At 35.8% G+C, this 12854-nt stretch overlaps 1 protein-coding gene across 3 annotated transcripts in view; it reads right to left on the reverse strand.

Annotated features, from left to right (window-relative positions):
- Nucleotides 1-5284: 5284 nt before the first annotated feature.
- The window catches only part of ABCC11 (ATP binding cassette subfamily C member 11), an 82083-nt gene continuing 74513 nt past the window's right edge, over nt 5285-12854 (reverse strand). For all 3 annotated transcript variants that reach the window (XM_074293323.1, XM_074293320.1, XM_074293321.1), the window contains exons 23-29: nt 11881-11970; nt 11093-11282; nt 10258-10417; nt 9766-9844; nt 9409-9522; nt 6019-6183; nt 5285-5727 (exon numbers count right to left, since the gene is read on the reverse strand). In XM_074293323.1, the coding sequence (XP_074149424.1) occupies nt 5626-5727; nt 6019-6183; nt 9409-9522; nt 9766-9844; nt 10258-10417; nt 11093-11282; nt 11881-11970 (900 nt within the window). In that variant the 3' untranslated portion in view covers nt 5285-5625. The remainder of the gene's footprint in view (nt 5728-6018; nt 6184-9408; nt 9523-9765; nt 9845-10257; nt 10418-11092; nt 11283-11880; nt 11971-12854) is intronic.

The following is a 12854-nucleotide window of genomic DNA, read 5'->3' on the forward strand; positions in this document are numbered from 1 at the left end:
CATAATGGATACAAACATTGATTTCTCTGCCATCCTTACCTTCTTCCCAAAAGAATCCCACAGTTAGACTTACTATGCAGAGCTTCACAGTTATGCTTATATTTCCCTACTTAAAATGTAAACTTTCTGTGGATAGAAAACATAGTTTTCATCTTTGTATTGCTGGTGCTTAGTACAGTATCTTGCACTTTAATAGGCATTTAATATTTATTAAATGATAGTACTTATACTGGGATGGTTAATAAGGTATGTGATTAGTGGGAAAAACAATCCACCAATTCTTCCATAGAATTCTTTGTAAAAAGCAACCAAAAATACTAATCTTCATTTAACTTGTTGGTGTCATCTATTAATAATTTAACATTGAAATCTAACTAGTGCTGCGAGCATATGGTGAGCACTCCATAAATACTTGCTGAATGATTTTACAGTTCTAGCTCATGACAAAATAAATGATCACAGGACCTATCCAAAAATACAGAAATGGGTTTGGGTTTGATTAATGCTTTGCAACTGTAGAAATAAGGGAATGTGAATTTATAATGTAATCTCTAGTGTTTACTAAAAATGCAAATTGTGCAGCCAGGTTAGCTAGGCAAAGGTTAAAGAAAGATATTAGAGTATCTAGAGAACTACTATGGAAAAATCTCAACCTCATTTCTAAAATTGAAGGGGCTAGGTTAGATGAACTGTGTGGTCCCTTGTCCCTTCCAGTTTTATACATACTACCTCACAGATTTTTGTGAGGAAAGTGCTTTGTAAAGCTTAAAGCAATATTGAAACAGGAGTCATTCTTATTTATTTGACCTAATAGGCCATATTCACATTAAAGTGCTTCTAATTTCCCTATCTTTATAGTACTTCATTCCCACAAGGAAGACTTGTATTATGAAAATGTGCCAATACTAGACTAGCAAGCTCAGTAGAGGAAGAGGTGGAAGTTCAGCCTATCTTTCTTGCAAACCAATTTCATTAAAGATCAGTAAACAGTATCAGACTGAATGGTGTAGGAGAAATCCAATCAGAAACTACAGTGGTTAATTTTTCCAGACTAGATCAGATGAGATAATTCAAGACCTGTAGTTTCTTAGGAAAAGTTTTATTTAGGGAGGAAGGCCCAGACCCTTTTTTAAAGGTCCTATGGTCCTATGGCTATAATATAGGGCAGGGAAAAGGAACAAGAGCAAGTCAGCTGCTTTATTATTACTAGGTCATCCTATAGACTTGGATTTAGAGTTGCATCTGAGTAACTTGTACAGCTGAGAACTCATACAGACCAAGGAAATGTTTGAAGTTTTACTACTCTAAACCCTCAGAGTCTTCCAGCTAGTTGTCAGGTACTGGGGATACCAGCTTTCTACTGGGCTGCTCAGGATCACACTGGGTCTGAGATCCTAAAGAGTCCAAACCATGAAGGCAATAATCAGATCATTAAATCAAATGACATAGAGAATACTAAAAGTTTACAGCTCCCTGGTCTGAACCACTACTGAGATTTTTGAAGAATACATAGTTGTAATGTCCTGGCTAGCTTTCTGGAGGAGTGAAGTAGGTAGGAGAGCCACCAGGAGGATGGTCAAAGATGGAATATCTCATTTCCAGTCCGCTCAGCCCTTAAATACCTCAGTATGATAACATCATTACAACACACAAGTATATGGGAACTAGAGAACCATCAGCTCATCAATCCCACTGAGTTAACACCCTGCTATAAGTACCTTTGCTTCAAGTATACTTTTCTCAGAGTTCCCCAATATCTGTGGTCCTCTACACATAGTCTTCAAAGAAAGTAGTGTCAAGACCTCAGATAATATAGATCATATCACACGAAGCCCCAACATTCCCACTGGAAGTGTGTAGTATGAAACAGGAAGATGGCAGAGTAGAGATCTAGTTAACTCTCCCAACAACTTCAAAATATCATCTCAACTTAAATTTTAAAGCAGCAGAGCCACCAAAAGATCAGAGAAAGAGAGATTTTTTTCAGCCTAAGACAACTTAGGGGGTCTATAGAAGAGGTCTATAATACAGGATTACATAGACTTGGAATTAAGGGAGTGAGCTTGGAAGTGGTGGGGCCTTAGAGGTAGCAGACCACCAGCTGCAACAGCTTTGGGAGCTCTCAGCCCAGAGATGACAAAGAAGTTGGACAACTGGTCAGAAAGAGATTACAGGGAAGCTTTTGCTAGCATTGGGTATAGCTGACACTGATTAGCAGCTCTTTTCTCATATCCAGTTCCATACCAGTTCCAGTTGCAGTTCCAGGATGGAAAGGAATTTTTGTGGCTAATCCCAAGGAAGCAAGAGCCCCAATCATAGTTCCAGGGCCAAGAGGAATACTAATATTTATGGAGACAAGGGAAGAAGAAGCCATCATGGGTAAAACAAGAGGGCAGACTAGAACAGTGACCACTGTTTTGCAGGATAAGACTTCCTTGGAAGCATAGACCACCCTTACTCTAAACTAGCTCTGAAAACAGTAGCACAAAAAAAATCTTCAAGCTTGGTACAATGCCTCCCCAAGCCCAGGTAACAGAGCCCAACTTTAACATACATTTAAAAGTAAAGAAATAAGCAAGGAAAATGAGCAAGCAACAGTGACAACAAACTTAATCATAAAAAGCTTCTACAGTGGAAGGGAAAACCAAGGCATACTTGAAGAAGACAACAGTATAAAAACAGTTACAAGCAAAGTATCAAAGAAAAGTGCCAATTAGATCCAAACCCAAAAGGAATTCCTTTAGAATTAAAGAAAGAAATGAGACAGGTAAGAGGAAAAATTGGGAAAACAGAGTGATCCAAGAAAATTATGAAAAAAGAGAGAATTAATATCTTGGCAGAGAGAGAGAGAGAGAATATAAAACATAAACAAAATTGGGCCAGTGTATAAAGGAGGTACACTCAATGAAGAAAAAAAAACTCCTTAAAAAAACAGAAATGGCCAAATGAAAAGAGATACAAAAGCTCATTGAAGAAATTAATTCCCTAAAAATTAGAATTTCTAGGAATATTATAACCAAATTCTAGAGCTCCCAGGTCAAAGAGAAAATATTGCAAGGAACCAGAAAGAAACAATTTAATTATTGTAGAGTCAGGATAACACAACATTTAGCAGCTTCCTTATTAAATAAGAAGAGTGCTTGGAATATGATATTATAGAAGACAAAGGAACTAGGATTATAACCAAGAATACCCTATCTAGCCAAGCTGAATATAATCCTTTAGAGAGAAAAAATGGATATTTAATGAAATAGAAGACTTTTTGGCATTCCTGATGAAAAGATCAAAATTGAATTAAAAATGTGACATTCAAACAGAAGACTCAAGAGAAACATAAAAAGGTAAACTTGAAAGAGATTTCATAAGGGACTCAACAGAGTTAAACTGTTTATATTCTTATATTCCTATATGGAAAATATATAACTCCTGAGAACATTGTTGTTATTAGAACAGTTAGAAGTCTGCAAATACAGAGAGTATTGGTATGAGTTGATTATGTTGGGATGATCTCCAAAAAAAGAATCTAAGGATGAGAAAAAGGAATGCACTGGGGAAAGGGGGAGAAGTTGAATGAGACAAATATCTTCTGCAAGAAAGAGTTTTTATAATGAAGGAGAAAATGGGGGTGGCAAGAAATGCTTGATTCTTACTCTCAATGGAACTGGTTTAAAGAAGGGAGAATACACACACATACTCAGTTGTATTGACAAATGACCTAATAGAGACAGAGGAGAAGGAGGAGATAAAAGATATGATGGGGAACACAAGGAATAGGACAATTCCAAAGGATCGATAATGAAAAAAATAATATCCATTTCTAGAGAGATAACTAATAAACTTTGAATGCAAATTAAAGTATCATTTTCTCATTTTCTTTAAATTTTTTTGTTTTTTTTTACAATATAGTTAATATTAAAATATGTTTTATATGATTTCACATGTATAATTGATGATCAAATTGTTTGCCTTCTCAGTGGGTAAGGTAGTTGTGAGAGGGGAAAAAAAGAATCTGGAATTCAATATTTTTTTAAAGAATGTTAAAAGTAAAGAAATAATATTTAAAATTTTAAATAAATTTTAAAATGTAAACAAGTATATAGTCTAACACAAAATTAAAACTCTAGCACACATAGTTTAAGTCTAACACAAAGTCCTAATTTCAGAGAAAAGCTAGAAAAATTAGTTGGAGAATGGCTGAATAAGTTATAGTATGTGAAATGTTTTGGAATATTATTTTCTATAAGAAATTATCAGCAGGAAGATTTCAGAGACCTGGGGAGAATTATATGAATTGATACTAAGTGAAATGAGCAGAATGCAACAGCAAAATTATATGATGATTAATTCTGATGGATGTGGCTCTTTTCCACATTAAGACGATTCAGGCCAGTTCCAATGATCTTGTGATGATGAGAACCATCTATACCCAGAGAGAGAAAGGTGGGAAGTGAGCGTGGATCACAACATAGCATTTTCACTTTTTTTGTTGTTTGCTTGAATTTTATTTTCTCTCATTTTTACCTTATTTTTCTTGTGCAACAAGATAATTGTATAAATATGTATGCTATATTGGATTTCATACATTTTTACCATGTTTAACATTGGATTGTTTGCCATCTAGGGGAGGGGGGAAAGGGAATACAAGATTTTGCAAGAGTTGATGGTGAAAAATTACCCTTTGAAAATTAAAAGCTTCAATTTAAAAAAAAGAAAACCATATAAGAAATAATATACATTGTTTCAAAAAAAAAGAATGAATACTAAGGAATATGAAAATAATTCAAACAATATCATCTATTCCTTGGGAGACTGATATAAATGGAAAATAATCAAGATGACTGTTAATGTTATCATTTTATTTTCCTTCAAAAATCTATGTATGAATCATTAAACAGACTGCTTTTGACATATCTCTAAAAAAAAGTACTTAGAGACTAAATAATCAATCCTAAAGAATTTATGGGTCAAAGATATTTAAACAATGAGACAACATATCAACATTTTGAGAATATAACCAAAGCTTCTCTTAGGCAATGGCTAATCACTGTTGTAGAGGACTGATGATGAAGCATACTAGCCAAACTGAAAATTTGTGTTTCACTGTTCTGTTACAAAGTTTTTTTGTGGTTTTTTTCCCTCCTTCATTTTTTGGGAGGGACCGGGAGTTGAGTTGGAAGGAAAAGTAAATGGCTGATAGGATTTTCTTCTCTTCCCCCTACTCCCTCTACATAAAATTAGAAGAGAAGAGAAAGAAGGCCAGAAGGAATTACAGATTGGCAGTGTGAAAGTTAGATGTTGAGTTTATTGTATCCTTAAAAAGAAAAGCAAGCTCTACATCATAGAGATTCAGTTTCATGTACAGTCCTTTCCTTTTCCATATTATATATAGAAATATTCATTAGCTAGTGGGTTTTTTTTAAAAGTACTGAATTTTTTAAAATGAAAAAAAGTGTCCATTTTGCTCTAACATAATCTTCAAATACTAACATGATCTGGATTTCTGGATAAACTGAATTCATTGGAGTATTTATACCAATATCTCTATTTGGTTTGAGGATTTCAGAGCTCAATGGTTGAACTGGTTCTATCTCTGAACTCCAGATCCACCTGGAGTTCTCCCATACATTATTGCTCTAACTTTCTGTTTTTATGTGCTGCTGCCAGCAAAGCTGAAAATGCTGAATTAGGTCTCTGTTGTAAGACTTCAGGTTTGTCATACTCCAATACCTAGGAAATAGGAAGGAGAAAAAAAAAAGTGAGTTGGGAAAAATATTGGATGTCAGTAAATATTGTTTCAAATCTTGGCCCTGCCAGTAACTTGCTGTGTTATCTCAGTATTCCCTGATAAATTTCAGTTTCTTCATCTTTAAAATGGGGGCTAATTTTTAGGGTTCTTTCTGATGCTAATATTGTAAAAGATTGAGTATCTGGGGTCATGGCTTTTCTTAAAGAGGAGAAGCCCTTTTGCTTTCTTATGAGTTTTGCTCTCTCTCTTTGATCCCAGGAAGTTCTTTGTACCTTTCCATTGTCCATGACTAAGATGCGATCACAATCCAGGACAGTTGTGATACGATGTGCAATGATCAGCACCGTACAACCATGGCATGCTTCTCGAATTGTGTGCTGGATCAGGGTGTCAGTGTCCACATCAATGGAGGCAGTAGCTTCATCTATTAATATAATCTAATAATGAAGAAATAGAAAATATACTTGGAACTCAGACTGAGGAAAGGAAAAAGAGAATAAGCACTTATTAAATACCTTTTATGTGCAGCATTGTCCTAAGTGCTTTAAAAATACTATCATCTCATTTGATTGTCACAAAAACCCTGGGTGGTAGGTACTATAAAAAAGTTAAGTGATATAACTAGGGTGATCTAACTAGTATGTGTCTAAAGCCGAATTTGAACTCAGATCTTCTAAATCCAGACACAGTTCCCTATCTAGTGCATCACCTACAGCTAACAATACATAACCAATAACAGTACATAACAAAGTCTCTGGGATTTATAATGTCCCCAAGATAGTTATCATATATCAAAAATTATATAAAAGGAAAAATTTACACTATCCCCATGTAAAAAGATTTTTATATTAATTTTGTGCTCTAAAATCTTCATTAGCTTCTTATTGTCTGTTGATTAAAGTACAGACTCTTCCATGCATCCTTCAAAGATGACAAAACCTGACACCATTCTGTATTTCCAACTTCATTTCATATTATTCTCTTCTGTGTATTTTGTAATGCAGCCTAACTTGAATTTTTTTGTCCCCTCAATATTCCCTATATTATCCCAGTTCAGTACTTTTGTTAATAGTATCCTATGTAAGCTCCCTTCTCCTCTTAGCCTGTTGATCTACCCAACTTTAAAACCAACCTAAATGTCATTCCTTTAAAAATTTGTTTTTTCTTTTTGTTAAACTATCTTCCTTGATCTCCTTCCCTTCATTACAGAAATAGAGAATTATGGATATAGACTCTCACATGTGATGTTTTATATTATCAATATATTGACTTTACTGAACTATTTCCCCTCCTCTTTTGTTTGGGTCTGGTCATTCACAACCTATTTTTAATTCTACACCATATATGACATCTTTTCCAAGTTAACTATTGCCACACCAACCCCATTCCTAATGAAACATTAATTGATGAAACAATTCCAAATCAGTTACTGTTATTATTGGCAAATAATGTATCAAAAACTTTTCTATATATAGGTTGGAGAACTTGTACAGACATAATGTGTGATCAAATAAGAGAAAAGAAAACAATTATTACATAGATGAAAATAACATTTAAAAGAGACTTAAAAAGTTGGAAAGTGAATATCTTTTCAGAAGGCTTATAGCTCTTTCATCTCTTAATAATGGTTTTTAAAAAATTTTTTTTAACTAACAAGAGTTAGTTTTTTCTTCTTCCCCTCTCCAATAAAATGACAACGGAAAAAAATCCTCCTTTCAAACATGTATAGTCAAGCAAAACAAATTGCCCCATTAACCAAATCCAAAAAAATGTCTTAATCCATACTCTCAATCCATTACCTCTTTATGGAAGCTAGGGGCATGTTTTATCTCATCATTAGTCCTCTGGAATCATGCTTAGTCACAATCAAAGTTCCCAAGTCTTTCAGAGATATTTGCTTTTTAGTATTATAATTGCAAAAATTGTTCTGTTTCTGTATGCTTCACTTTAAATCAATTCATACAAGTCTTTCCAGGTTTCTCAGAAATCATCCTTTTTATCATTTTCTATAGCACAACAGTATTCCATCACATTTATATACCACAGCTTGTTCCACTGTTGCCAAATTAATAGACATCCCTTCACTTTTCACAAAAAGAGTTCCTAGAAATATTTTTGTACATCCTTAGTTAGAATTTGTTTTGCTAGGATAATCTCTCCCTTAATCTATCCTCACTTTTATTCCCTTCCTTTTATCTTTTCCTTTCCTTCCTGTTTCCCTGTTGAGTGAAAAATCTTTCTATATACAACTGTGCTGCTTCTTTCAGTTTAGGTAAGAGTTACAATTATTGCACATTCCCTTGTTTGTATAAACTTCAGTTTGTACACCGCAATTATGTAAGATACTTTTCCCCATCCGTCTCTCCCTTTTCCTCCCCTAATGTAGTGTTCTTTCCCTTTCCTTTACATTCTTCAAGATAATAAAAACTTAACTCACAGGTCTTCTGTCTAATAAAACTCTTTCTGTGGTCCCTTATGATGAAGGGTCCTGAGGGAATATATCTATCATCTCCCCACATTATAATGTAAAGTGTTTATCCTCTTAGTCCTTGTAATTATTCATTCATGTAACCTTTTTTTGATGTTTTTCTTGACTCCTGTATTTGCATTTTAAAGTTTCTAGGTAGCACAAGTCTTTTTATCAGAAATGCTTGGAAGTTTTCTGCTTGATTAGAGTCTCATATTTTTTCCCTGGTAGGATTGTATCCATTTTGGCGGGTTAAGTTATTCTTGATGTAAGTTCATATTCTTTGCTTTCTGGATAAATTATATTTCAAATTCCCTGCTCCTTGATATTGGTGGCTGCTAAATCATGAGGGCTCCTTCCTGTGGCTCTTTGGTATTTAAATTCTTCCTTCTTGGATACTTGCAAAATATTTTCTTTTGGCCTAGAAGCACTGAATTCCTGGAATTTTCATTTAGGGGGTTATTTAAGGAGATGGCTAGTAGATTCTGTTTCCACTTTGCCCTCTAGTTCTAAAAGATCTGAACAGTTTTCTTTTGTGGTTTCTTGAAATATGATGTCTAAGTTTTTTTGTTTATTTTGGTTATGGCTTTCTGGCAGACCAATGAAGCTTAAATTATTTCACCTTGTTCAGTTATTTATTCTATGAGATATTTCACATTTTCTTCCATTTTTTTTTCAGTCTCGTTGAATCGTTATCTTTTATTTGATCCATTCCCTTTTTCAGGAAATTTGGGTAAGGTTTTATATTTCTTATGCCAAGCTGTTAATTCCCTTTTCGTTTATTTCTTCATATATCTTCTCTTCTTGTTTTTCCCCCTTTATTTTTTCAGTTCATTTATAAAAACTATTTTGTTTTGCTTTTTATTTTCTAATTAGTACTCAGTTTGTTGCATTTTCTAAATCTGCTTGGAAGTGAGGGGTAGAGCTTGGTCATACTTCTCGATACTTTACCATCTTGGCTCCATTTCCTAAAGACAATTTGGAGTATTTGCTCTGAAGAGTGCTAATCTTGTAGTCAAAAATCTAGATTTGAATCTGGATTTTGCTACTAACATAAATCATGTTGGCAAGTTACTTAACCTTTCTGGGGTTTGGTTTTCTCAAACTATAAAATTAAGAAGGCTGAAATAGATAACTTTAAGGTCCTTTCTAGCTCTAGTTATGATGCTATGGTCCTTCTTTGCTCCTTCCTTACCTTGGAATTGCGCAGGAGGGCTCTAGCTATGCAAAGAAGTTGCCTTTCCCCAACAGAGAAGTTTCCACCATTTTCCACAACTTCAGCTAACAGTTTTTCTGGGAGCTTTGATATCTGCCACACAAAGATACAAGTGTTACTCTGAGCACCACTCCCAGAAAGAGGGGCCGAAGTAGATTCTGCCTCATTTAGCCTTTATTTATACATTCACTGTCATATGGACATAGTTTGGCTTATCCTGAAAGCATCTTCCAGAAAGGCAGTATAAGTCAGACCATAGCAACCCTTCTCAAATCTCCCAAAGCAAAAAAGTTCATTTGTTTAAAAAAATTTTTTTTGGTGTTGATAATTACTCACAGTCTTAGTTAAGCATGTTCTTTCCAAAGCTTGCCAGATTTGCTCATCAGTGTAACTTTCAAAGGGGTCTAAATTGAACCTGCCATACAACAAGGAAATACTTTTTCAACAATTATCAATGAATCATGTTAAGGAAAACAAGGGAGCAAATGTTGGATCATTTATCTCAAATGTAGTTCATTTGCCTTACACAATACTGTAAACATTCTCCTGAGAGAGGTTTCTTCTACTACACATGATGTAGTAGAGACAGAACTGGCTTGGGAAACCTGGGTTCTAGTCCTGGCTTCCCCATTTTCTGGAATTAAATTTCCTCCTCTGTAGAATGGAGAGGTGGAGGATGGGCCATATGCTTTCTATGGTGATACACTCTAAAACCTAATAGGATATATTTTTGCTTTTATATTTGCACTGCCCAGCACAGTGTTTGGCACTAGTTGGTGCTAACTAAATGCTTGCTGAATTAAACCAAATTCTAGGCATAAGTCTTGCCTTATGGTGCCTGATAGCAAGACAGGATCTTGAGGGATGATTGACAGCTTGGACCGAAGATCCTCTAGGCCCAGGCTACAGATGTCAATGTTGTCAATAAAGATGCTACCAGCAGCAGGTTCCACTAGCCGGAATAAAGCCACTGCCAAAGAAGACTTTCCTGCAGGAGTGAAGAGTAAAATGATCCCATTACCACCTTCATGCTGAAGCCCTTCACTGGCCCTGCTTAGAAACCCAAGGTTAGTAATCTAGGTAGCCAGCTCTACAGGGAAACTTTAACTCCTGAACTACCTACTGTACTTGTGGGCACTGGAGGACAGGACTGGTTGTTTCATTAGATTTGTACCAGCCCAGAGATCCGATTCAACAAATAATTAAGTCAGTTTGGAAAGAAAAAAAAACTATTAACCTCCTACTGGGTGGATGATATTGTTATAAACATGGGTTGAGAACTGAAATTTAAATAAGACAGGATCCCTGCCCCCATGACATTACAGTGTAGAAGGGTTATAAGTAATTAGCCAAGAAGCTGATTTTGTTTCTAAAATGTAGAAAACACTGCCCCGAGAGGGAGAAGACCTGGATTCTGGTTCTGGATTTGCCACTCACAAGGTACGGGACCTTGGTCAAGTAATATCACCTTTCTAACTATCCTCCTCAACAAAAGGAAGGGAGTGCACAAAAGGATCTCTTAAGTCCCTTTCATCTTTCATTTTCTGTAACTCTATGGAAATAAAGAAAGTAAGAAGAAATAACAGCGGATGCTGACTTTTACTCCTTGACTACCTGTGTATTCACAAAGATGGATAAAAGGGTAGCTGAAGGAATCTCTCACCAGAACCTGTTCTTCCCACGATGCCCACCACTTCTTGGCTGTAAAAGGTCAAGTTGATGTCATTGAGAACTATTGGTGTATTGTCTCTGTATTTCATCTGATAATCCTTGAAGACTATTTGCCCTTCCTGTGGCCAACCCGGGGGGCAGCTTACCCCTTTGATGTGTAAAGAGGACTCAGGAACGGATAGCTTTATTTTTTAAAAGAAAAAGAAAGTGATTGTTATAACTTCCTTCTCTCTATCCCTGAGGTGGTAGCCCATGGACAACTGTTAACAAGCTATAATTTAGGATGTGTTAAAAGATTCTTCTATATCTCCCTCTTAACAATATTTCCCTTAGCAGCCAGAAAACTCCACAATTGAAAATTATTCATTATGGCCTGCTGGAAAAGTGGCTGCATTTTGACTGGTTGAAGGTCTGATAATTACCTGAAAGGATAACATAATAGCCTATTAGAATACATTTACTTCATTGGATTTTTAAGCCATCAATAACCACAATATCCAGGTAGTTAGTGGGACCCTGAAAGCTTTCAAAGTGGATTGGTTTGAATTAGGGTAGGGGGAACACAGAAAGGAGACTAAATGAAAATCTTCAGAGCTGAAGGATGCCCTAGGATGCTGGGAGGATTAGACACAAGACATTGGGATTGAAAAGATGGGAGCAAATAGAGTTGATGAAGTGCCAAAGACTACTCTTACTTCCTTTAATAGACAAAGGCCAGTTGATTGGCTGACTTTTGAAAAAGATCATATAGTAATAGTTCTCTACTTTGAATCTTCCTACCTTCATATACTGGAGTATCCTCTCTGCAGAAGTGAACCTGGCCTCTGTTTCTGAACCCAATCTTGCACAAGCTTGAAAATTTGCAGCCAACTGGAATGAAGAAGAAATGCCATACTCTAAATATAGATCTTTCTCTGTCCCACACAGGTTAGATAGGATGCTCTATCATTCCACATTCCTAAGGGAATCCATAGAATTTCAGAGATGGGAGGGGCTAAGGATTCTCTTCCCATTCCCTTATTTTACAGATTAGAAAAATGTAGCTTCAAGATAAAGATGAGATGCCCAAGGATGCATTGTTGTTTGTCCTTCATTCTCAAAGAGGATCATGACATCAGGGAGGTGATGCCATAATGTACAAGAGAATTGGGCTTAAGTGAGGGAAGGCTGTGCAAGGTCACCCACCTCACATTCTCCTCTGAATCCTCTGGGTCCAATGGCCAGATACAGATTAGGATGATTAGAGATGGCCCAGGATGCAGTGGAAGACTTTGGCCTTTTTAAACTGAGATCTTTAACCGGTCTCAGTTTGACTAAGGCCATAACCATTCTGTGATTAAAACTAGGTAGCAACTGAGGCAAAAAAATCTCCTCTTTAGCCTAGTCCCCAAAAAATCTAAATAAACAAATGAATGAATCTAGGAGGGAAGACCTGTAGGGTTTCTAGTCAAAGCAGAAATGATTGCTATTTACATTCAATCTGAGTCAAACAGGACCCAAGCAATAACCAAATGGGGGTTGGCTTAGAACCTTTTTGTGACCACTTAGAATCAGATTGTTTTTGTTTTAAGACCTGATCCTTAAAAAAGAAATCTAGCCAGTAAATCCTAAGATATCTGAAGAGGTTTGAGAGGTGCAAAAGAATTTTTAAAAAATGTTTCTAAAAGCATCGTTAGGTATGTGAAAAGAGAGAGGGAAGGAAGGAAGGAGGGAGGGAGAGAGGACAGAGGAAGGGAGAGAGGAAAGGAAAGAGA

This window comes from Sminthopsis crassicaudata, chromosome 2, assembly GCF_048593235.1.
Source record: "Sminthopsis crassicaudata isolate SCR6 chromosome 2, ASM4859323v1, whole genome shotgun sequence".
Lineage (NCBI taxonomy): Eukaryota > Metazoa > Chordata > Mammalia > Dasyuromorphia > Dasyuridae > Sminthopsis > Sminthopsis crassicaudata.